The 24,780-nt window shown below is 38.5% G+C and overlaps 1 protein-coding gene across 1 annotated transcript in view; it reads right to left on the reverse strand.

The window, feature by feature from the left end:
* The window catches only part of PTPN13 (protein tyrosine phosphatase non-receptor type 13), a 133,191-nt gene that overhangs the window by 105,061 nt on the left and 3,350 nt on the right, over positions 1–24,780 (reverse strand). Inside the window, exon 2 of the mRNA XM_030450537.1 lies at positions 2,477–2,596. Coding sequence (XP_030306397.1) covers positions 2,477–2,591 — 115 coding nt within the window. The 5' untranslated portion in view covers positions 2,592–2,596. The remainder of the gene's footprint in view (positions 1–2,476; positions 2,597–24,780) is intronic.

Consider the following 24,780-nt stretch of genomic DNA (forward strand, 5'->3'; position numbering starts at 1 on the left):
ATCTGTGACTTGGTCTTCCCTGATAGGAAGCAAGACCAGAAGCTTGTGCCACCTTAGCCAGCCTTAGCTGGCAAACATTCCCCCACCTTAACAGAGCATACCAAAAGTCCTGAGGCAGATTTCAATTTTGTGCTCTCATCTTTCAGTACTCAGTACTCTGAATGAGGGCTGATCCGTGTTCTCATTCTCAATGCTTGCATGAAGCCTTCCACAGTAATTCTGATAACTCCTTCCTGCACTGAGTGCAGGGTAAGTGCTCATTTTCAGTGGAGATTTCCTTCTTGAAAATAATTAGGACCTAGGATAATATTCTTAAGTGGTTTCACTACATACTCATGCTACTGTGATCTTTCAGATGGGTTTCAAGATGGAGCTCAGTGTGTTACTTTCTGTAAAGTACAGGATAATAAACATTCCATCATTCACGATCTCTTTTTATAAGGCAAAGTCTCACTTGGCCTCCACAACTGCCCTTTTAAAAACAAATCATTCCTCTGATTCTTTCTCTTTGAGACACAACAAAGAGAAAAAGAGAAAGGAAAGAAGATGCCAGGTTTTGGCTTCTTGCAACTCAAGTAGCAGGAGGGCAGAACAGTTGGTCAAACTCCAACTACAAGTTCAGCATTTCTAACAGGGAATGCTTCTTCCAATGCTGCAAGTTGCACCAAGCTGCAAGTTCACTGGTGAAGGGGAAAGCGGGAAATTTGTTGATTACATTTCCTGTTTATAATGCTCAGTGTCAAGCCTGATGAGAAAACAAAACACTATAGAGTCATTTCTGCCCACATCTGCTTTCTTTGGAGCCTTTTTGAAACACCCACATTCAGAGGCTGTGCAATGTACAAGGTAGACCTACTGTCTGACTTAACAGATTGTTTAAATCAAATTTAAAAAAAACAAAACACAAAACAACCCCAAAACAGCTTAAGTGTTAGCATACCAGGTAAATACCATTTGCAAAGAAATATTAAAAAGAACTGCCAACAATTTTTTCTTAATTGGAATTAGTACTCAAAGTGTTATCATTGTAGTTTCCCTTTTCCTTTTAATACTGTTTTGGGGTTTTAGTTTCAGAGCATGTTCCACTGAAACCCCTCAGGTGCTTCAGAACGGAATGTGTTCCACTTAATCTGTGAAATGTAGCAGAGATGGATCCTCATAGCTCAATCAGATGGAGAAGGTAGAAAAAGTAAGCTTCTAAAAGTCATAAATTATAAAAAGAGACATGGAGCTGTCAAAGAAGTTACAGAGGAGAGCCACAGTGATGATCAGAGGGCTGGAGCACCTCTCCTAGAAGGACAGGCTGAGAGCTGGGGTTGTTCAGCCCGGAGAAGAGAAAGCTCCAGGGAGAGCTTAGAGCAGCTTTCTAGTACCTGAAGAGGGCTACAGGAAAGCTGGGGAGGGACTTTTTACACGGGCATGTAACAAGGATGAGGGTTAATGGCTATAAACTGGAAAAGGGTATATTTAGATTAGACATGGAAGGTGAGGGTGGTGAGATACTGCAACAGGTTGCCCAGGGAACCTGAGGAGGCCACCTCCCTGCAAGTGTTCAAGTATTCAATTCAGATTGGATGGGGCTTCAAGCAACCTGATCCAGTGGGAGATGTCCCAGCCCAGGCAGAAGGGTTGGAACTAAGTAATCCTAAACATCCCTTCCAACCCAAACCATTCTTTGATTCTATGATCAAGGGAACATACAATGTATCTGAGGCCAGGTTAAAGATGACTCCATTGGTGACAAGTTTTTAATGCTATAAAAAACAAAAAAGGGGGGAAGGGGTTCAGGAATTTGCAGATTTTAGAGAAAAGACAGGAAAAATAAGTGTTCTATACTTATCTCTAGTGCAAAACTATTACAATTATTAGCAGTATTGCAAATGCACAACTTAAGAGCCTACTAGTAAAACTCAGGCCTCCTACTAATGGAGCCTTGGGATGACAGGGGAGAAGAGATACTTACTTCTACTCCTTTGAAGTACAAGCCACCACATTTCACTCAGTAGCTATATATGTCTTGCTAATTGCATTCTGGAGAAAGAATGGAATTCTTTCTGGTCAAGTGGCTCATCTTTGCCTCATTTGAGGCTAAATCTCTTCAGAGCAGACACTGCAGTGTACTTACTTCTACAAACCCCTTCAGGACTAAAGTGCTCCCAAGAGTCAGACTTAATATTTTTCTGCTTCCATCTCATTTCAATGAGTCTACAATAATCAGACTCTGTGGCAGTTTCCTACCAAAATGAAGTTTCCACAAATAGAACCAAATGTGCTGCAGGTCCTGACAGAACATGAAGTAGATCCTTTCAGATAAAATGTGGCTTTGAAGTGCACTTTACCCAAAGACAATCTAGAAGCAAGTTATTATTTGAGCTTAGAGCCTAGAAAGAAACAAGGAAGCTTACTTACATATAATGAAACAAATATAAACAAGATGCTTCCAGTTCTGTATATATCAGTCTTTCAAAACACTTACCTTTTCTGAATAGTTCTTGAAGGCTCTCTGCACTTTGATTCAAAATAGCCCATATTTCCTCTTCTTGCAATGGGCCTCCCCGAACCTCCAGAGCTTCCGCCAACGACACATACATGTTACCTGGAAATTGAGACAGACTGATTTAAAAAGAGGTAAGAGTTATTTTCTCTTTGCATTAGTATTCAAGTTAGAAATAACACACATCCAATTCTGTCACAAAAAATTTAATGTGAACAGAACCCAACTAATATAAATCCTACAAAACATTCACCCTGACAACAGAGAACATAGAGCACCTGCTATTATGAGGAAGATAAAAATTTGGTTTAGAGGACAATTAGCCCTATTAATAGTGTGCAGTACTAAATTCATAAACTCAACAAGCTGGCATTGGCCACATGCTATGGGCAAGAGTGTGCTTTGTTTAAAAAAAATGACAGAATGATTAGTAGTTACAAGTTTATTAATGCAAATAAGGTATTAAAATGGTTTTTACAGGTTTAAGTCAGTCAATCTACTGTTAGGAAAGGAAGCTCTTCTTCCAATATATTTTCACAGGGCTGTTTCTATTATCCCATGACCAAATAGTAAGAACTACTGCCTGCAAACACACAAGCAAGCAAGGCAGATGTGGAACTGATAGTTATTTCCTTTGGTCATCTTCTTCATGCATTTAAGAAAACAAAGAAAACAGAGGCACTCTACATATGACACCCCCAGAAGACAAATCAGGACTTCCCTCCACAGCTAAAAGAGGTTGGGCTTTAATATTTTTTCGAAGAGTTAAACCATTTGCACCATATCACACTATGATACTCAGTTAACCAAAATCAAAACTATTTTGTAAATTGAATAATGTACCCCTAAATACTATGGCTAAGTCAAAGCTTCATCATTTCAGTATGCTTAGGAGCAAACAAATCATGTGCCTATTTAATTACTTCAGCTTTTATGGACACTAAATATTTCCAGATGGAGCACTCATGCCAACTTGTATTTCTGAATGAAATGCATCTGCAGTTGCTTTTCTCTCTCCTTCTCTCCAAAGACCAAAGAATAAAGTTTTGAGTAAAATCTGCAGTAAAGCCTAAAGTGTATGGTCAGTCATCAATGATGAGTTTGTTAGGTCTCAAAGGCTCAGAAGTTGCAGCTGGAAATGGAAAAGACAGTGTGCATAATATCCCAAGATCAGTAACCTTTAGATGGCCCAACAGTACTGCTGGAGTTTCTTCCCCCCCCTTCCAATAAACTAGGCAGAACTTCCCCATCAGCTCAGAGGCATACTCATGGATATTAATCTAACAACGTAACAGTTTGCAAGGAGGACAAGCAGAGTAGCTCTATTTAATTTCCCAATGCTTTAGGCAGTTTCATGCCTTCCAGGGTTGGTTTTGGTTTTTTTTTAACTTCCAGATAACCAGGCTCATACCCATATAATGGCAATATGAAAGGCTGAATACCCTTCAGTTTCCAGTTGAAAAACATGGGCTTTGAAGATACATACTGAAGTACCACCCAGAGCCTTTTCAGATAGAATTCTGTATTACTCTGTGGAAAAATTACATGTTGTTGGCTGCATTTCGTTACAGACAGCTTGTTTTTCCTTATTTCACAGCTTGCTGGTTTCTGGTTTTAACCACTCTATCTACACACTAAGCCCCATTTTCAACAATTAATGTTCAAAAGTCATCATCAAAAGACAACAGAAAGGAAATCAAACCTAGACCACATTAAAAAAAAAAAAGAAATCTGTATTCCCAAAGATAAAAAATAAAGACACTATTCAAAATGGAAAGCTAGTGACCAATACGCACTTGCAATAAACAGATGGACAGCCAGAGAAAATATGTGTTTCTAGTAAGCACAAGATTCTCATGCACCTGCCAGAGTGTCTGATTGTGCTGGTTTTGGCTGGAATAGAGTTCATTTTCTTCACAGTAGTTAGTATGGGGCTATGTTTCAGATTTGTGCTGGAAACAGTGTTGATCATACTGGGGTGTTTGTGTTATTGCTGAGCAGTGCTCACAAAGAGACAAGCCTGAATCTCACACCTCCTCACAAGTAGGCTGGGGGTGCACAAGAAGTTGGGAGGGGACACAGCTGGGACAGGTGACCACAACTGACCAATGGGATAGTCCATACCGTATCACATCATGATCAGCATACGAACCTGGGGGAAGAAGGAAGAAGGGGACATTTAGAGTTAGAGTGTTTGTCCTTCCAAGTAACCTTCAAGCCCTGGTCTCCTGGAAATGCTTGAACACCAGCCTGCGACTAGGAAGTAGTGAATAAACTGTAGTTTACTTTGCTTCCATGCATGATTTTTGCTTTACCTATGAAATCGTCTTTATCAAGCCAAAAGTTTTCTCACTTTTACTTTTCTGATTCTGTCCCCTATCTCCAAGTGGGGGACTGAATGAGCAGCTGTGCAGTGCTTAGATGCTGGCTGGAAGTAAACCACAACACTGGTCCATCATCTGCACCAATCAATTTTGTGATTTCATAGAATCACAGCATGGCTCAGGTTGAAAGGCCTTAGATATCATCTACTCCAACCTCCCTGGCATGGGCAGGGACAACTCTCAACTAGACCAGGTTGCTCAAGGCCCCATCCAACCCGGCCTTGAACAATTTGAAGAAGGGGGCATCCACAACTTCTCTGTACAATCTGTTCCAGCGGCTCATCACCCTTGCACTAGTACCTAGTCTAAACCTATTCTCTTTCAGTTTAAAGCAATTTCCCCTTCTCCTATCACTGGCCACTCATGAAAATTCTCTCTCCAGCTTTCCTGTAGGTGCTCTTCAGGTATGGGAAGGCAGCTATAAGGTCTCCCTGGAGTCTTCCTCAGGTTGGACAACCCCAGCTCCTTCAGCCTCTCCTCGTAGCAGAGGTGCTCCAGCCCCTGGCACTGTCTCAAATTTCAGCACATACATCTAGAATCAAACTGGATTATTCAGATTAAAAGATCTTATCTTCTCCTAGGGGCTAAAAATATGACAGTGGCAAGTAATTTATGTAGCAGAAAAAAAATATACAAAGGTTTTTTAGAAAACTATGTGAACTATGTGAACTACCTATATTCGTATCTCAGCTCTGTAGCTGGAGTTATGTCTGTAGCTATACAGTTGTATAAAGGTATTTATCCAAATTAAAATGTATTGTCATTTAGAAGGAGTATTTAAACTCCTATGGCTAGGAACTTAGAGAAAGGAAGATGGGCGTTAGCAACGCGAGACTACACACTAAGAAGACCTCTTAAATGCAGGAAAGAGAAGACAAAAGGAAAGTATGAAGCTGCAGGAAAGTAAAGATGAGTTCCTGCAGTTAGAAGTAAACTTTTACCTGTTTTTAACTGAGCAAAACAGGGCTAAACAAAGTAGAAAGGGTGAACAGATCTCAGGGAAGCTGATTAGTATTGGCCTAAAATGACAACATAAAACTGCAATTAATGGGAAGACTTTTCTCTTGTACTAACAGTACAAAGTACTTTGCTACTAACTTCCAAAGATGCTCCAGGGAGTAGCTGTGTTTTTCAGGCTATCAAGCTGACTGGCAAAGAAATCTGGATACACTGACAGAGCTCTCAATGGAATCTTCCTTAGCTTCCTGTCAGGCCACTTTATTAAAATGAACCTTCTCCCTGTCTCGTCTTCATTTAAGGTAAGCAGGATCTGTTGTACTGGCATGCTGCGTCTTGCTCATTTCATTCTTTGTAATAAAAATGGAAATATTAAATTACATTGAAAGGTGTACCTTCTATGGATGAGTTGACTTCTCATGTCCTTGGAAGAGCATTATGGTGGCACCTTAATATGAAGCCACACCAGCACTTATCTGGAAATAGCATCAGGAGGCTTGCTCAAATAACTGCATCTTGCTTCTGCACCTTCCTTCACAAGGTGAGAAGTACAGATGCAGTCATGGATCAGGAGGCACGTGTAAGGGCGAGGTGGTGTGAACTCCACAGAAATTGTGAATGTGTGGATTCTCCATGTACCCACAAGATTATAGCCACAGAACACCCTAAAATGTAGGCATGCAGTTTGATCCTGAGCATTACCTTCAACCTTGAGGCCCAGCTAGCTGAGCAGAATCTTTAACAATGAAGCATAGTTAGTAGAGCAAAACAGAGAAATTGGCTTGATACAGTGTAATAAAGTTAGAGAAATCAGCAGAAACTTTTAGTCTGCCTGAGATCAAGTGGTCCCAGCCTATCAGTTTGTGAGTTAGAGTGCATAGACACCTCATAATAACCAATGCCAAATTGTACAGGTATGCCTGCACAGATGTTGAAAATATAAAAGCATGGATGTCTCATGTAATAAATGCTGATGCTCAGTCATTGTGTCCCGGCACTAAAATGGACATTCACACAGCAGGAAGCACAATATATGGAGACAGTGGATAAATCAAATAGTTAATACTAGAGAAATACAGACATGAACATTACTTTCACGTTGCTTGCTCTAGGACAAAGTTTACTCCCAGACCACAGGAGAATACAATATCCACAGGAAAGGAGTTGTATCAAGTGGAGGCAGCTCTTTTTTGCTCCAGGACAAGAGAGTAAATTCAGGTGTAAATCATTTGTACCAACAAGCTCTGAGTGCAATTTCTCACCCTCCACACCATTCAGCCTTAAGCCATACAGACACAGCACAGTTCCAAGAAAGAATGGAAGCCAAAGGCCTCTCCCCTGTCTTGAATACTTCTTTTAAAAAGCCTGTTTACCTCAGGACTACCAACTGCCAGCTACTCCCTCCAAGGCAGACAGATACACTCCCTCATGGGTGAAATGGGGAGTTCTGCCTCCTCCCTGCAAAACCATCAGTAACCTCCTCACCCCTACACTCTACAGTCCCAACAACATGATTAATACAGACTATTATGTCAGTAATTTTGTCCAAAAGCTAAGACCAGTCACAACTGGTGGGAGCTAGTGCTCAGTACTGTGCCAGTCCTGTTCAATATCTTTATCAGTTATGTAGATGAGGGAATAGAGTGCACCCTTAGTAAATCTCTAGGCAGCACTAAGCTGGGTGGGAGTGTTGATCTGCCTGAGGGTTAGGAGGATCTCCAGAGGGTAAGGAGGATCTCCAGAGGGATCTGGACAGGTTTGATGGATGGGCCAAGGCCAACTGCATGAGTTTCAGGAAAGCAAAATGTCAGGTACTGCATTTCAACCACAACCCCCAGCAGTGGTACAGGCCTGGGGAGGAGTGGCTGGAGAGCTGCCCAGCAGAAAGGGACCTGGGGGTACTGACTGACAGCCAGCTAAACATGAGCCAGCAGTGTGCCCAGGTGGCAAGGAGGGCCAGTGACATCCTGGGTTGTAGCAGTAATGGTGTGTCCAGCAGGAGCAGGGGGGGATCTTACCCCTGTACTCGGCACTGGGGAGGCCCCACCTCGAGTGCTGTGTGAAGTTTGGGCCCCTCACTACAGAAAGGACATTGAGCTACTGGAATGTGTCCAAAGAAGGGCAACGAAGCTGATGAAGGGTTTGGAGCATGTGTCTTACAAGGAGTGCTTGAGGGAGGTGGGGTTGTTTAGCCTGAAGAAAAGGAGGCTGAGGGGAGACTTTATTGCTTTCTACAACTGCCTCAGAGGAGGTTGTGAAGAGGTGGGGATCCATCTGTCCAATGAAGTTACAAGTGATAGGACAAGAGGCAATGGCCTCAAGTTGCACCAGGGGAGGTTTAGACTGAATGTTAGGAAGAATTTCTTCACTGAAAGGGTTATCAGACATTGGGAGAGGCTGCCCAGGACAGTGGCAGAGCCACTGTGCCTGGAGGTATTTAAGAGTTCTCAGACATAGCACTTAGGGATACAGTTTCATTAAAGACTTGTCAGTGTTAGGTTAACAGTTGGATTCTCTGATCTTGAAGGTCTATTCCAACTGAGGTGATTCTGTGAAGATGACTGCCATACCTCACACTTATTTGATATCTCATTGGAATAGGCCGCCAAGAAATGTGGAGAGAAGCTTCTCTAGTCACACACTGTCCTGGTTTTGGCCAGGAAGAAACTAGTTTTCTCTCCTGTAGTTTTTCTTTCAGCTAAGTCTCTTCTAAGTAGTTGCACTTGCTGAAATTGACATCAAGTTTCTCAGTCAGTGTCTGCTTCTAGGACTGATAACGCTCAATGTTTACAGTCACAGCTGGAGAATGGCCTGCAGAACCAAGGCCACTGCTCAGTTCTGAGGAACATCTTAGAGTCCAGAAAGAGAAAAGGAGTAAAGAGGTCACACTTGCAACCCTCCACTAGGGAGGAGCAGACAAGACAGGTGACCAAAAACGACCAAAGGGAGTATTCCACCCCACACACATCATACTTGGTGTAAATTCCAGTGATCATGAGGATCAGACCCCTTCCTTCCTCTGCTCCTTTGTCCATGGCCATCATCCTGGGAGGATTCCATTCATTTGTCTGCCTGTGGTCCTGATCCGTGCCAGCCCATATCTGTGTGTTCTTGCCTCCAGAACATACTGGTCATGCCTTCAAGGGCAAGCAATATTTGCTTTACTTGAGAAGTGCTTGCTTTCTTTCCTGGAAGGTGGAAAGAAACCAGCTTTGGGCACTGGACTGAACTAGCAATGGAAAACAAGCAAGGGTTACTGCTGACTCCTTCCCCTGTTTTTCTGTCTATCAACAGAACCAGATAAACTTGTTTATCTGGGCTTCCAGTAAGTCAAACCAGTAAATCCAGTCCAAAACTTATAGAATAATCATGAAAGTCTACAGTTGCCTAGAAAACATGAATGCTCTTTTATATATCGGGTAGATGATGTTTCACATCAGATATTAAAATTGTATTCAGAAGAGTGTATAATTATGACTACAAAGTAAGCTTAATCCACATAAATAGGGGTATTACTCTCATATCCCTCTCTTAGTTTAATTGTCAGTGTAAGATGCTTGGGCAACTCCCATCATTTGCTGTTGATCTGCTTCACCTCGGAGAGGCACGTCTCCTTGGTGTGTTTTTCATCCTTGCAACTTTCATTTTAATTGCCAAGTAGGAACAGAGGACCTGCAACTAAGACAAGTTTTGTAAGTGGAAAAGCAGAAAATTCAGGACAGCAAAACAGCTTGGCAAAACTAACACTTCTCAATAATACCCTTGTTCTAATGACATGAAATCATCAAAAGCAAGACATCTTACTATTGACGGTGTAATTTCATGATGCAGTGAGGTATTGCCTATCATGCAACTTCACTTACGATGAATTACAGACTATGCAGCAGTCTTCATGAAGATACCTTCCTTGCTGTTTGTTTTTCAGAGTACAGTGATGCTAATGCACTTCACAAACTATACTGGGGTACTAGGTTGCTGGGTCTGTGCAGGTGACATGCATTGTTGAGACAGCAAGGACAGTCTAAACTGAGAGGAACTTAGAATGGCATCTCCAGCTTTAGATCAGCAGTTATTCCATTGTTGCATGCAGGAGCTATGCATTCTCACATACTATAATAAGGTCATGACTGAAGTCTGTCCTCATTCACTTGGAGCTTTTAGCATAGCTGAAGAGGGAATGAAAGTTACTGTCACAAGAGCAGAAACAGTAGCACACATGATTCAAAAACCATGGAGTCACTAGGAAGCATTATTCTACAACAGTAAGTACTATTTCCTGCCACCTGTGGCATTTTACAAGTGGCTACAAGTGAGACAATGACGCTCTGATGAGCAACAAGACAAGAAAGTAGTGAAAACAGTACCAAATAACTGCTTTTTCATATCACTACAAGGATTATTTTCTTTATAATCAGTCCCCAGTGTTTAAGAATAATGATAAAATATTTAACAATAACATATAAATTGCCACAGATGAGAAACTCAGTGACTCTACAGGTTCTACTGATTTAACTGGGAAAAACACAAGCCATTACTGCTCAACAGATAACTCCCCTAATGGATAAACTTATCCTAGAGTGGGTTTTTAAAAATCTTAGATTAAGGTCTATCCTATGGCAATGAAGTGATAAAGACTTCACTACCCAAGATAAATTCTGTAGTACTGAAGGGGTTCAGATTCTGTTAGATACTAATCCTTCCAGGCTCAGTAACAGAGAATGGTACCTTACCTTATAAATATATATGTATCTTCTCAATACCAAAGTTCCTTGCAACAATGAAGTAACCAGTGTGTAAATGGAAAGCAGCACAACTGGATCAGTAAAAAACTAAATATGATATGCCAGGACAGGAAGTCCCCAAATTTCTTGGATGTGGCATTAGAAAGTCAGTGTCAGTAAGAATTACTTTTTTTTTTTTTTTTTTTTTTTCCCCCCCTCAGAAAATTATTGGCTTTCAGGTAAGTGTAGAAACATCATTAAGTTAATGTGTTAAAATACTGGGGAAAAATGTTTATTATACTCATCAGCATTAGTAATGAAGACAACATTCAGGATTGTAGCATATTTGTTAATCACTGTTAAAGGCAACATACTCATAATATGTATAAAGACTGACCTCACCATGCATTATATCAAACCCAGATTTTAATCCTATATATATTCACATCCTTCCACAACTGTCTTTTGCTACTGGTATGGTGGATGAACTGCAGAGTTCATTTTTTTGGTTTTTAGACTTCTTTCCTCTCTGTAGGAAAAGGTTGGATGTCAGCAAAAAAAAAATAAAAAAAAAAATCTTTGTCAGCCCTACATGTTTGACTACCAGACATTTTGGAAAAAAAAGTTAGCAGAAGAAATATTTTCCTATGGTACCAGAACAATTTCTCCTCAGATAAAACAATCTAATGTATGATACTTCCATGAGATATGTATCTATTTCAAAAAAAAAAAAAAAAAAAAAAAAAGTCATGTTTTTATTTTGAAAGCAGCACCCTTGCATATTCAAGACAAGAAAGCAATCTGCTAGCAGGAAGTTTAACTTATGTACCTGACCACAACTTGACCAGAGGACAGTTTATCCTACCCCACATATCCCACCTGGAAATGCTAGAAAGAGTCCAATGGCTTTCTTACCCAATGCACTAACCTGATCTACATCCTCACTCATATTTTTTTCTGCTTGTGACTCTTGGCAAAAACAGCTGATGGGAGTCCAATTTTTGATGAAGGTGGACAAACTCCCACATAATAACATTCTCCACAGCCATGATTGTGGACAATGTTGTAGTTCCTGATAACTGTCACGAACAATTCTGAAACAGCCCTACAGCTGGGGGAAGAAGCAATCATGTTCTCAGGATGCTATCCATCTGGAGGGCCTATCTCGAACCACTTCTTCATTCTTTGATGTAATATTCCCAGACTCCTTGCAAATTCATACTTCTTCAAGTGACTGCATATGCTCTACAATGCAGGCAAACCAAAGGATCCGAGAACCTGCAGCAAGAAAAAAAAAGTCTGCTGCCTGGACAGGCAGTTATGATTTTTTTGTGTTCATTTCTGAAAAAAAGAAAGGAAAAAAAAGGAAAAAGGAAAAAGGAAAAAGGAAAAAGGAAAAAGGAAAAAGGAAAAAGGAAAAAGGAAAAAGGAAAAAAGGAAAAAGGAAAAAGGAAAAAGGAAAAAAAAGGAAAAAGGAAAAAGGAAAAAAAAGGAAAAAGGAAAAAGGAAAAAAAAGGAAAAAGGAAAAAGGAAAAGGAAAAGGAAAAAGGAAAAAGGAAAAAGGAAAAAGGAAAAGGAAAAAGGAAAAAGGAAAAGGAAAAAGGAAAAAGGAAAAAGGAAAAAGGAAAAAGGAAAAAGGAAAAAGGAAAAAGGAAAAAGGAAAAAGGAAAAAGGAAAAAGGAAAAGGAAAGGAAAGACATATGCCATAAGGAACAGAACATTAAGAGGTCTGCAGCAAGATGACACCACAGATATTTTATCTGTGAACTCTCCTGCCTGCTGGAAGTAAAGCTATTATTCACACAAATGATGACTAATTCTTATTGTGAAACTCTGAACTTATACCTTAAAAAAACGAAAAACTGGCAAGACCAAACTCTGGCCTACATTTCAGATTTTAAGAACTGCATGTACAAGAAAAGCTGGATCTTTAGGACCAAGACATAAGACAAGAGAACCTTGCTCTCTTTATCTGTAAACTGAATAAAATGCTAATTCAAGCACAGTAGCAAATATTAGTTCTTATTCAAAGAGCACTGCATTTTCTTTACTTTCCTGCAGCAGAAAAAAAAAAAAGTAATTTTGATTTCAGACATGAATTCCTTCCTCTATTCAGACATGGTAGTATAAGGCATGAAATTTATACTCTATATGCCACAAAAAACAATTGAGAAGGTCTAGAATACATTGTTTTCCCTTTAGGTGCAAAAATTTCTATAAATGTTTATGCTAAAGAAGTATCAAATAAAGGAATCAATGACTAACTTTATACAGTAACTTCACTGGGAGTTGGTTCTCATTTGGAAATGTATGAACTACCTCTTCAAAACAGAGGTCTCTGATGATACCTCATTCTCATACTGAGACCCAGGAAAGATGGGAAACATGTACAGTTGGAAACATGTACAGTCCAGGGATGTAAATAGGCAGCTGGCTGGATTCGACTTGTCCACTGAACAACTGTTCCTCCACAGACCAATCAGAAAGACAACAAATGATAAGCTGCTGCCTCATAGCCCTCTCCTCTAATGCAGGCAGACTGATTCTAAGGAGATGAGAAGATTATACACCCAACTCTCTGAACTTTACATCAGCCTTCAAGAGACCATATGCTCTTCATAGAGCACACATGTGAGAGAGTGTGTGCCCCCTTCATCTTTATGTACATATGCATGTATTATTACCATGTCTATATAAAATGTCTATGTGCATTTGCCTGTGTATATATATATTCATATCCACCAAACAACCTACTTCTGTTTTCAATTTCCGCTGCAGGATAAGAAAAACCTTGAAGGATAAACAGTCAGTTGGAAAGGGGCAAGAACACTGATCTACTTCAAGAAGTCACCATCAACTACCTGAAAGCCTTGTTAGACAGTCTATAAAACCTATTAAAGGTTTTGACTCAGGCAGATTTTAATTGTAAGCATTTGTCAAAATAGATTTGATACCAGCAGATGGGCTGCAACTGTAGTAATAGACCTCCATCTGTCAAGAAACCAGCTCTTAATTTTACAAGCATGGTACTGCAAGCATAGCACTAATAAGTCTTAAAAGGTAGAATCACAATTGAGAAGCATTTCGACAACATTCATCATCTTTGTACACACCTGTCCTCATAAAGACTTCCTGGCAAGCTCTTCTCTCCATAAGTGACTAACTTCACAGACAAAAACTAATCTATTTAATTGCATTAAAAGCATTTTTTGAAAGCATTTAGCTGCTGTTCAAGGGATATAAAACATGTTTCCTTTTCCTGAAGTGATGCTGAGGCTGTTGGAAATTCATTACTGTTGTCCTTGAACAGGATACAATCTGCCAATATACTGCAATTTAGGTGAGCTACCAGTATGGACTGGACAATAATAATATTAAACAATACTCAGTGAAACAAGCAACTAAAAAACCTAGATGGATAATAGAGAAGAGAATGGAACTCTGAGTTAGATGCACAATCTGCAAACATGGAGAGAATTCCTTCTGCCCTCACCTTCTTGTCCCAAGCACAGAACTCATGACAACTAAGGAGGCGTTTGTCCTCTCACACTGCACATCCCTTCTTTCTACACTCCTGCCATACTCATGCACACAGAAATTAAGACAAAAATTGAACATGCTCTCTGCATACACACTCCCAAGCAGTAATCCATTCACAAGGCACATAAAAATCTCAGAGGTCATGAAGCACGCAGTATATGCTTTCATGCTGTGAAACAGATCCGTTGCCCTGAAAAAAGGAAGTTCATAGGAAGGATATTATTCCCTACTGGTTAGTTACAGGATTTCCCAAAATTCTCAATCATCTGCAGCTGGAGTTTCCATGTTCCAGTACTTCCCAAGCCCTCAGTTTGTATAGGTTCTGTTAAAATCTATCCTTAGCAGGGTTATTAAACACATCACTCACTGCCATCTTCCAGCTATTGAATAAGTACTGTTTTCAAAGACACTTTTTCTTTATCCAGCCACCCATAGCAGATCCTTCCTGCAATTGATAACATGTATCAAGATTGACCACTTTGCCTATCTACTCAACTTTGTAGACGCGGCATAGAGCATTGAGAGCAGTACAGTCCACGAACAACCAACAACAACTAATTTAGCAGCATGTCTAGAGACACCTGCCAGTTGAAAGATTCAACACAAAATATGAATTATTTTTTATAGTTACTGATGCTTGCTTTTTAAATGAGTCCTTTATGAAGGGCAGAACCTTCCTGAGCAGCTTATTCCACATAGTTTAAATCCTGCAATTAGGAGGTTTTAGCTTCAGATAAATAAGTATACAAAGCTACCTGAAGATTTGGAACTCCTTTGTTTAAGAAATCACAATCTTGTGCCAAAACATGAGTAGATAAAGCACAGATGGCTTTGCACCACAATTACACAGTTTCAAGAGAACCTGACCAGTTAACTTGTCCCTCTGCCTGTCACCCTGGTCACTGCACTTCACAAAACCCTCTAGTTATACATTGCATGGTTCAGTATGCTTTCTACTATTAGACAATTTGATTATACTGCCCCCTGAACAAATTTCTAGCACTCCCAATTTATGATTCACCTTAAATTCATAATTTATTCAGTCCTACAATATTCTCCACATCTTAACTGCCCTCAAAGGTGATGTGATTCTTAGCCCTTTTTTTCTTTTAGATGGGAAAACATACCACATCATTTCTCTTCCACAATTAATCTACCTGTTATTGTTGCACAGCTTCAATTTCTTACCATGCTTTTGGTTTCTGTACGTAGAGTATCCCAAGGAATGGGATTCAGAGTGTAAAAAGGACCCTCACCCAAAGAGCCTAAGCCTTAGTAGCATTTGAGAGCAATATGAAAAATCTGCTAGGGTGATTTATACAACTCTTAACTAGACCTGCCACACAAAACAGGCTGCCTGATCTACAGTAAAGATAGAGGGATAGTCCATGCTGTAATATATTTGATTTAGCTTCACATACCAGAATGGACAAAGATCCCATCTGATCATACCTGAGCTCCATAACATTTCAGTATTTGGGGAAATTACAGGACAGAACAAGCTACTTCAGAAGATGGCATTGTCAAGAAAACAGGAAAAACAAGATAGCAGCACCTCCTCCCATGACAAAATGCCAAGCCCGCTGTTGCCAAAAACCAGAATTCTGGGAAGTTTTGCTTTGTCTGGATAGTAAATACATTCATATTAGTAAAGTTACAGGACAAAGAGCCATATTACACACCCCTGGCTGCATAAGGACAAAATAGGAGAAAGTTTTGGTCTGTGGGCCGAGAACCCATGATGAGAAACAAGCAAGTCACAGCATCATCTTTCTTTTCTTTTAAGAGCATTCCTCTGAACAATAATAGAGAGCTAGTCAGGCAGAGGACATACAAAGATCATGCCCATGAACAAATGATATTTGCTATATTGGAATGGAACAATGCAGAAGGTTGCATTAACCTTTTAACTCATTGCCCTAGTGAGGGATTAAGTGAAAGGAGAATAGAAGGATAATATAACAGCACTTAAATCTTTTATTGATGCAGTTGGACCACAAGGACTTAGACCAGCTAAAGAATGCATCAAATTTTGCTGCCTTCTCAAGCATTTTGATAACTGCAGGTACAGAAGCTTAATCCTGTAACTTGTATTGCATGGAAACCCAAAAAACCCCCCAAAAAACAACTACAACCACCTAAAATAAACACCACACCAAGGAAAAAAAACAATTCATCCCTCATATTGTACTCATAGAGTAAAAGAGCTCAAGTCTTACACTGTATGCTCTGTATACAAAATACCAACTTTGATCCTTTCCATACATTGCTAGCACTGTCCCAACAGACCAACTTTTCTTCAAGTCTTAAACACTAGGTTTCAATTTTAGACTTGCAAATTTAAAAAATGGGTGTATTACAAAAAAAAAAATTATTTGCCATTTTGTTATAGAACCTTAACTTTTTATACTTAAATATATACTTACACTTAAGCTAATCTCTAATAAACTTTTGCTTTTAGGAAAAACGGCTGAAGCTTTTCAACTTGAGCAGTTGTTCTGAAACAGATTTCAAAACTTTCAAACTGTTGATAAAACATTCTAAAGTAGTTTCAAATTTTGAGACAAGCTGTCTTACTATCATGCAAGCTTTCCTGTGAGATTTACTTCTAATATACTGAATTTAAATGATGTTTTATCAGACTGGACCAGCTGTATTGGTTTACCTCAAGCTGCATATACATATCTGAGAAAGAGTAGAACTAAATAAACAAGTGAGAAGCATCTAGGGTTCACCACTAACAGAAATACACAATTTTATATTAATGAAAGGAGGCAAGGAAGAAAATAAAACAACAAGAGGAAGGAATGAAATTTTATAAACTCGAGATTTAAATCTCAAAGACAGGAAAACGTATTATCTTCTCTGTCTCCAGTAGAAGAAATAATCCACAGATTATATTCTGTGGATGATTTTATTATTATAATATTTGGCACAGAAGTAGGAAAAAAGACTTAACAGACAGTAGAGAGACAAGTATAGAAAGAAAGCATGTTTGCCTGAACATATACATCTACTGTTTTAGCCAAGAAAGAAACACACAGCTTACAGACAAAGCAGCAGTCAGGGGCATCAGAAACTTCCACATTAAAAAATAAGAAAATTAAAAATCATTACAGATGCCAAAGCTTGCTGGCAAACCTAAGGCATTCCATGGATCATTACTAATCAGTGAGAGAAGAAAAGGTCTCTTTCATAAAATAATCTAGTATTTCCATTATTTGCTTTACATTACCAGACACTTTCTATCCAGTTACCTAGAAGCTGACTATTTCCCCAGTCATTTAAGGGGAAATAAATGCAGAGAACCATTTACAGGCTGCATTTTAAGCAGTTCAGATTAACAAATTAAAACTTTGATTTTGAGAAGAAAACTAAGTGAAGGCAGCTGCCACTAACTTAGCCTTTCCATTTTAAGATGCTGATGAGTGTCCTCTCCAGCTTCTCAGTAATCTTCAACAATAATCATACTTACGTAAGAATGGCTGTAAGACACTACCCCTTATTTTACACCAACAAACATGCAATAATAAAAAACCCAACACTTTCTCCAAATGAAAGATAGGGGGAAAGAAGAAAACGAAAATACAGACTTTCCCTATTCAGAAGTCACACACAATCCCTCACTATCAAAGACCCTGCTGGTCACCAATTATAGCTTTTGCAATGCAGAAAAAAAAAAAATAAAAATCAAGCATTCCACAAATTCTTTGAAAACGCCTTCAAAACAGTATACTTTGGGGTACCAAAGCCACTATAAAAATCAGTCACTCTTATTAGATGCATATTACTTCTTCACAAAACAGTTGTATTGTGTTATTTGTAGGTTGTGTTTTTTTCTAAACTGGAATTTATAGCCTATCATTGAAAATACATCATAAAACTTGAAAGTCATGTTGTCTGCGTAAAAAAAAAAAAAAAATATATAAATTCTTAAAGTCTAGACAAGTAAGTCTTTCTTTTACACTTTTCTAAAACCACAGAGGGGGGAAGCAGAACAAACAGATTATGCACCATCATCAGACTTCCCAACCAGCAGCTTGTATTACAGTGGAATGTTAAATTCTGTCATCTACAGTTCTTAAATATTCTAAAATCAAAATTTTGGAATATGGGTGGGACATAATGATTCACTGAGAATTATTGCATATATTGAAGAGTTCAGTTAATGTAAAAAATATTTTCTCTAGTGTTTTAAATTATATTCTGTATTGTATAAGCACCAGGGAGATGTCCACATACCACATTAAATGCAATTTGCTGATTCTACTCAGTTCTTTAATATTCAGCACTGAAAGACATAAAATCCAGTGTCTAACACTACCACAAAACTAAAGGATCTGGACTGAAAAACTCTGACTGTTCTGTGCTTATTTCAGCATGCAAGGCCAAAGAGCAGACACAGCAGAACAGCACACACAGTGTCAACAGAGAACAAAAATCTGATGTTAAGGCGAGCAAAACCCAAAGAAGTCTTTTAACATTGCAGAATACCTTCAGTTCTTAAGTTAATGTTTACCATCTGTGAAAAAAACAAAATTATTTGTCTCTACAAGCTGTTTTTTTGTGCTTTTCACATAATACCATTTAAATATAGTAGTATAGTAGATATTATATATAGTCAATATATGAGATACTTGTATGTTTTATTATTTCATCAAGTAGTATATTTTCACTTTCCTCCTTCACAACTGATACTAAAACAGAAACTGACATCAACAAGGTGTCTTTCTGTCCTCTCTCCATGAGCAATTTTTTTTACTCAAGAAAATTAACTCCCTTGATTACTTGAACTATCCAACATTTAACCCCTTGTTAAGGGGTCAAGGATTCCATGACAGAAAGAATGAAAAAACAAGCAAGGAACTGCAGCTTGAACCAGAAACCTCAACTTCTTTACGTTTCTCCAGATGGGTGGAAACTTCTCCCACCTTTCAGGCCCTCCCATGGCCACTGCTGATGATCCTAATCCAGAGCAATGATCCAACTGCAATAAACATGATGCTGTTATGCAGACTCTGCTGCACATGTATTAGCTCCCAGTGCTTGGATTCCTCTGAGTTCTAGGATTCTTTTCTGAATAACAAGCCACGTGGACACATACAAGCTTCAAAGACAGATCACAGAGTTCTTACTTACCTTTCATGTTAAAAAAGGTTAAAGAGGTTTTCAGTTTGGAGGAGCTTCTTGTTTCTTTTGGTATTCAAAAGCCTGTGCAATGTTCAATACAGCTACCATGCTGGATCAGGAGACTCATCCATCACCCTTCCCTGCTGCACAGTCAAATCCAGCAGCCAGCACTGATCTCTTGATTTTTTCTAATCCCTTTTTGAACATATTTACTCCATGTGACATTTTTTTCCAGTAACAATGCTTTAATTATGCAGAGCATTTTCTGTCATTTGCTGTGAAGACAGGAGCCCATATTCCAGGTTTCATTGTACAAAAACATGCTAAGGGTCCTGAAGGGCCCCACAATGCCTCCAGGTCACCTAAATTTTACCAGCCACTCAATAGTAAATGTATGCAGGTAAAGGAAAGAACAGAAAATGTTTTCTCCCACAAACCTTTGCTTTGTGCACTACTAGCACAGTACCTGACAAATCCAAACAATCTCCAAGCATACAAAATACTTCCTATTCTGAAGACAACACATGCAAATGAAATTAAAAAATTGTAATTAAAACCGTTTTAGGGTTTTTCTTAGTGTTTTATGATAAAACAACAAACAAAAGGTAGGCTTAAGATATTCTTCCTTTCTATATGGTATTACTCCAGTTCACAGAGGATAGAATCACACTGGGGAGACAAAGGAAAAAGGATAAAACTTTTCTTCATGGAATTGTTAGCCAATAGATATAAGCAAACATTGCTGGTAAAAAAAAACTACTGAAAAAGAACAAGAAAAAAAATTTTTTTCAGGCTATCACTCCATCCCTGGAGACATTTAAAAAAAGACTGGATGTGGCACTCAGTGCCATGGTCTAGCAACTGCTCCGGTGGGTCAAGGGTTGGACTAGATGATCTCTGAGGTCCCTTCCAACCCGGCTAATTCTATGATTCTATGATTCAGTCTTGTAATAACCATCAGGAGCATGGACATTTTAATTTGACACAAAGTAGCCTTGCAGAGCTATTTCAGTAATTCAGTTCTACACATTAGCCCATGCACTTCAAGCTCCAGGCTGATTAGGACACGTGATAACCTAACTGCAAAGCCACTCAATAAAACAATCTATACAGCTGATGAGACAAACTTGCATCACTGCCAGCTAGCAAACCTTTTAATCAGGTTATCTTTACATTCTTTATTAACATCATCCAAGAAACTGCAATGACAAGGCCCACTTAAAAATTAAACTGTTAAAAATGTAAGGTCCTTGGGAATTAGCTTGTTTTGCTAAGCATTTGTGTCCACCAGATAAACAGCATCAGAAGCAACCATTCAGGAAATACAAGCCTAATGTCTTGGGCTTTCCTCAAAAACTTACAGTGCTTATTTCTTGCAATCCTTATGAAATTGATTGTTACAGTGGGACTTCCTAGGATAATTTCTGATTTTTTGAGTTCAAACAATGTTACAAATAAGAAGGGATGAGGACCAACAGTTCTCAAAAAAAAACCAAACCAAACCAAACAAAAACCCAAAAAAACCCACAACCCCACCCAATAAACAAAAAAACCCACAAAACCCAAGAAAACAAACAAATGAAAAACCCACACCACACATCAGATAATTATTAACCCTTGAAGGCCTTAAACATGACAACTAAGCTGGGAGACTCAAAAGTATTTGCAAGTTTGAAGGTCTGAAAACCTTTATCATGGAGAAACTTCAGGTCCCAGAAGCCACCACCATCCACCAGCAAATGAGATGATAGGCACATTCTGCTAAGGCCCATAAATTTGGACTGAAGACAACTGAAGGTGCCCCAGCCATATCTTGATGGTGCCCCAGCCCAGCAGCCCTCCCCCCCCCCCCCCTTTTTTTCCCTTTTCCTTCTTTTCCCCACCTTTCTTTTTCAAACTGCATGCACTGCCAAAAATATTGTTTTTCTAGCACTGTTTCCACAAGCTAAGCATTCTAGGTCAAAGTCTCCCACATACTGTATAGGTATATTCCAGATAAAAAATTTTTGACAAACTTTTGGCTACAAACCATTTCTCTTCCTCAACTGCTATTCCTGTGAGAGAAAACTTTCTTCATTTACAAACATATAGATAGATATATACTATATAGTCTATTATAATGCTACAGATCAATAAGGATATCAACAGCATTTGTATTCTATTATCCTGCTCAAATTTCCAGTGAAGTTAGCAAGGAGATTCTTGTTGCTCCTCAGAGTGTATCATCAGTTCAGATGCCAAACATAAGCATGCACAGAAATCAGTTACTACAATGGAATAATATAATTAAAACTCTAATTTACCCTAGATTGCAATTAATTTTTTAATATATATTTCAGTGGATTCTTTAGATGTGTTACCATTTTTTTGCTGCTACTTCATGTATAGATTTCTAACACCAATCAGTAAGCTGACTTTTTCTTCAAGTATTTCTGAAGGTCTCTTCCGAATGATGATGAGGAAATTCATTCAAGTGCAGGACAGCAGTCTAACAACAGAGAAAGGATGACCAAGATATAAAAGACCTCTGAAAGACACCTGAAAGAGCCTACAACAGCTGGACAGAATCTCTTGCCTCCTAAATATCTGAGATGATAAATACTCTACTGAAAAGTGCAGAACTCTTATTGAGAAATCAGTCTCTGATTAATACATGCATATAGGCAGGACTACCTTATTGCCTGTGAGTCAAATGAATGTGTAGTCCAATTTGGGACTTTCAGAAAATGAAAGCAAACTGGCTTCAGAAGACCAAACAAAAAATGCCACTTAATCATTGAAAAATAGTTAGAACGTACTAAGGCACTTGAAAGAAATACCCTAACAAAATCTCTGAAGGAGAAAACAGTATGTAACACCTGTTGAAACACACCATTTAAAGAGGTTACAGATAGTCTTTAATTAGGCTGCTGGAGGGATAATTCTGAATAAACCTAATTACACAGTTGTCCAGTCAGCAAAATATACTACAGAAATGTCTCTCAAAGTAACACAAATGCTGTTACTCACTGACACTAAAAAGTAAAGAATAAAAGTAGCACTTGTCTCACTCGATGGACACTTAACTCGCCTGGGATTCAAACATCCAAGCTAATTCACTGAAGGCAAAAACAGCTTTGCACTGACTTAGGAAAAGCAACCTATTATTTCATGGACCCCAGTTCTTAGCACTATAAGGAATTTTCCACTTACTCATTTTTCAGTAAATATTCCAAAAGGCAAAACCTCCACTCCTTCCCTTCTCTAACTTTTCTCTTGGCTGAAATACTAAATTACACAGAGAGAAATGGGTAAAACCAGTAATAATATACTGCTGCACCTGATGAATTGTGACAAGAGACGAAGAATCAGTAATTTTTTAAAATGTTTTTTGCAGTCGATACTTAGATGATCAAACTAGTTAGAAAAATTGTATGATGTATATCTACATATCACATGGATAAAAATCTAAGCACTCCACACTTTCTTTTGTCACCCCTTTACTACTTAAGGCACACCATGCAAGTTCTAATCTTTCATCACAACTGTTTTTAATAGTTCATGTTAAAGTTTCAAACTCTAATTTTGTCCCCTTCTTAGTGTATTTTATCTTTTAAAATTACAATATTAAGAAGCAGTTATCAGAAAAGATCAACAGGTCCATCCTGGAAGCTGGAACAGGCATAAAGCAAATAAAGTTGCTTATAGGTTTGAAACAGTGTAGTTAATATCTGAACAGCAATGTTCTACACAATCTCTGAATACCTGCTGTGCAGCAGACATGGCTTTAAGAGTCAAGTACCATTACTTATCTCTGGTGACCCTAAGAAAGTCCCAGAACCATCAGTGTCACAGGTTTATTGGGGTTAATGCCCTACTTGTAACCACTCAAGTCTATAAAAAAAAAACAAAACAAAACTGAAAATATAGTAGCCAATGTACACACACTATTGAGATACTAAAGAAATTAATCTTAAGGTGAAAACCTTCATCTGAAACATAAAATTAATCACTGGGAACCAATTCCCCTACACAAACAGGGAGCTGCAAATGAAAGTGTCTACTAACCGTGAAGATAATGAGATAAGCCATGTTCTGTCTGTACTCACTAACAACTTAGAAAAACTTCCACTCTCAAGTTCCTTGGGTTTTTTCTTTAACAGGTTTTGAGAGCCTGCCCACTACCTGAATAAAACACTACCTATTGCATGAATAAAAATAAAGACAGACTACAGAACAGGACAGGAGACTCAACAAAACATATCTCTACACATGCAACTTTACTGTAAATAGTATTTACATTAACATCTCTATGCCTTTCAGTGTTGATTCTGAAATAGCACCGTGGTCAACAGAGAATGCAACTACTTCTAATACAACATCATAACTATGGTATTGCAATGAAGTAGTACCTTCAGTTTTATGCAGCACACAGCAGTGGTCTCAAGATTCCTACATATAATAAGATGTTGATACCTACAAGGAAGAACATTGCCATACGGCTACTAAAGAACATCAGATGCACCTCCATACGTATACCTACATATATATAGGGGTAGTCAAAAAACTTTTTGTTGTGATACTGGAATATGAAACACAGGAGAACCAGGTATTTCCACTAATTTATCCACTAAGAGTGCAGCATTATGATGAAAAGCACATTCTGCCTTCAAGACAAGTCACACAAGTAGCCATTTAGCTGAAAATTTTTTTTTCTTAGTAAACCAGACTTTCAAATATTTCAGCAAGCTCTGTGGGATGTTCCTTCCTATCTCTCCTACATATACAGACAAATATTCTTTACTAAGGTAACTTTCAAAATGAAAAAAAAAAATCAAAAATAAAAATTCTTTATCTAGAGTTGGAAAGCACCCTGGAAAACCATGTCCTTCTTCTGACAAAGCAGAAGCACACAGAAACTGAAACTCTTTTCATATCAGTCTACTGAAAAAAGTGGTGTTTTGACAGCATCAGATAAGTTCATGAAGATGTTTCAGTCCAATTCCAAACTTGCCCACCTAAAATTTCATTGTTTTTAGGTCAGCCAGTTCTTCACCCTGTGCTTTACTTTTAGCTAAAAAATGAGGCATAAAACGTCCCCCTTTTCCAAGCACTCCATCTTGTCTATTTTAACAGCAGACTGAAACACAAACAATGAGCTGACACAACACCTAGTCCTAAATCTGACATTAACCTATCATCTACAAATGCTTAATAGCACACAACATCCTACAAAAACTAATGTTCCCTGTAAGTATCACCAGTTGTAATGCTAGGTCTTGAATATTAAATTAACACAAAAGAGATAAAGAACAACAGATGAAACCATGAGAACAAAGCCTTCTCACCTCTGTTATTCTTCCTACTGAGTTTCATAAGCTAAGTGGAGCAGATCTCTATCCTGGCAATTGGACTTGAAATTCAGAAGGCATATCACTGTCCCAAGGCAGCCTACTCAGTTCGTGGTCTTTTATGAAAGCATTTTAATAGATAATGATACACAAAGGATATGCCTAGTTGCTCACCAGGTTTTTAACTGGCAGTGGAGAAAAAGAAGCCTGGACAAAATAAAGAC

This window comes from Calypte anna, chromosome 4B (genome assembly GCF_003957555.1).
Source record: "Calypte anna isolate BGI_N300 chromosome 4B, bCalAnn1_v1.p, whole genome shotgun sequence".
Lineage (NCBI taxonomy): Eukaryota > Metazoa > Chordata > Aves > Apodiformes > Trochilidae > Calypte > Calypte anna.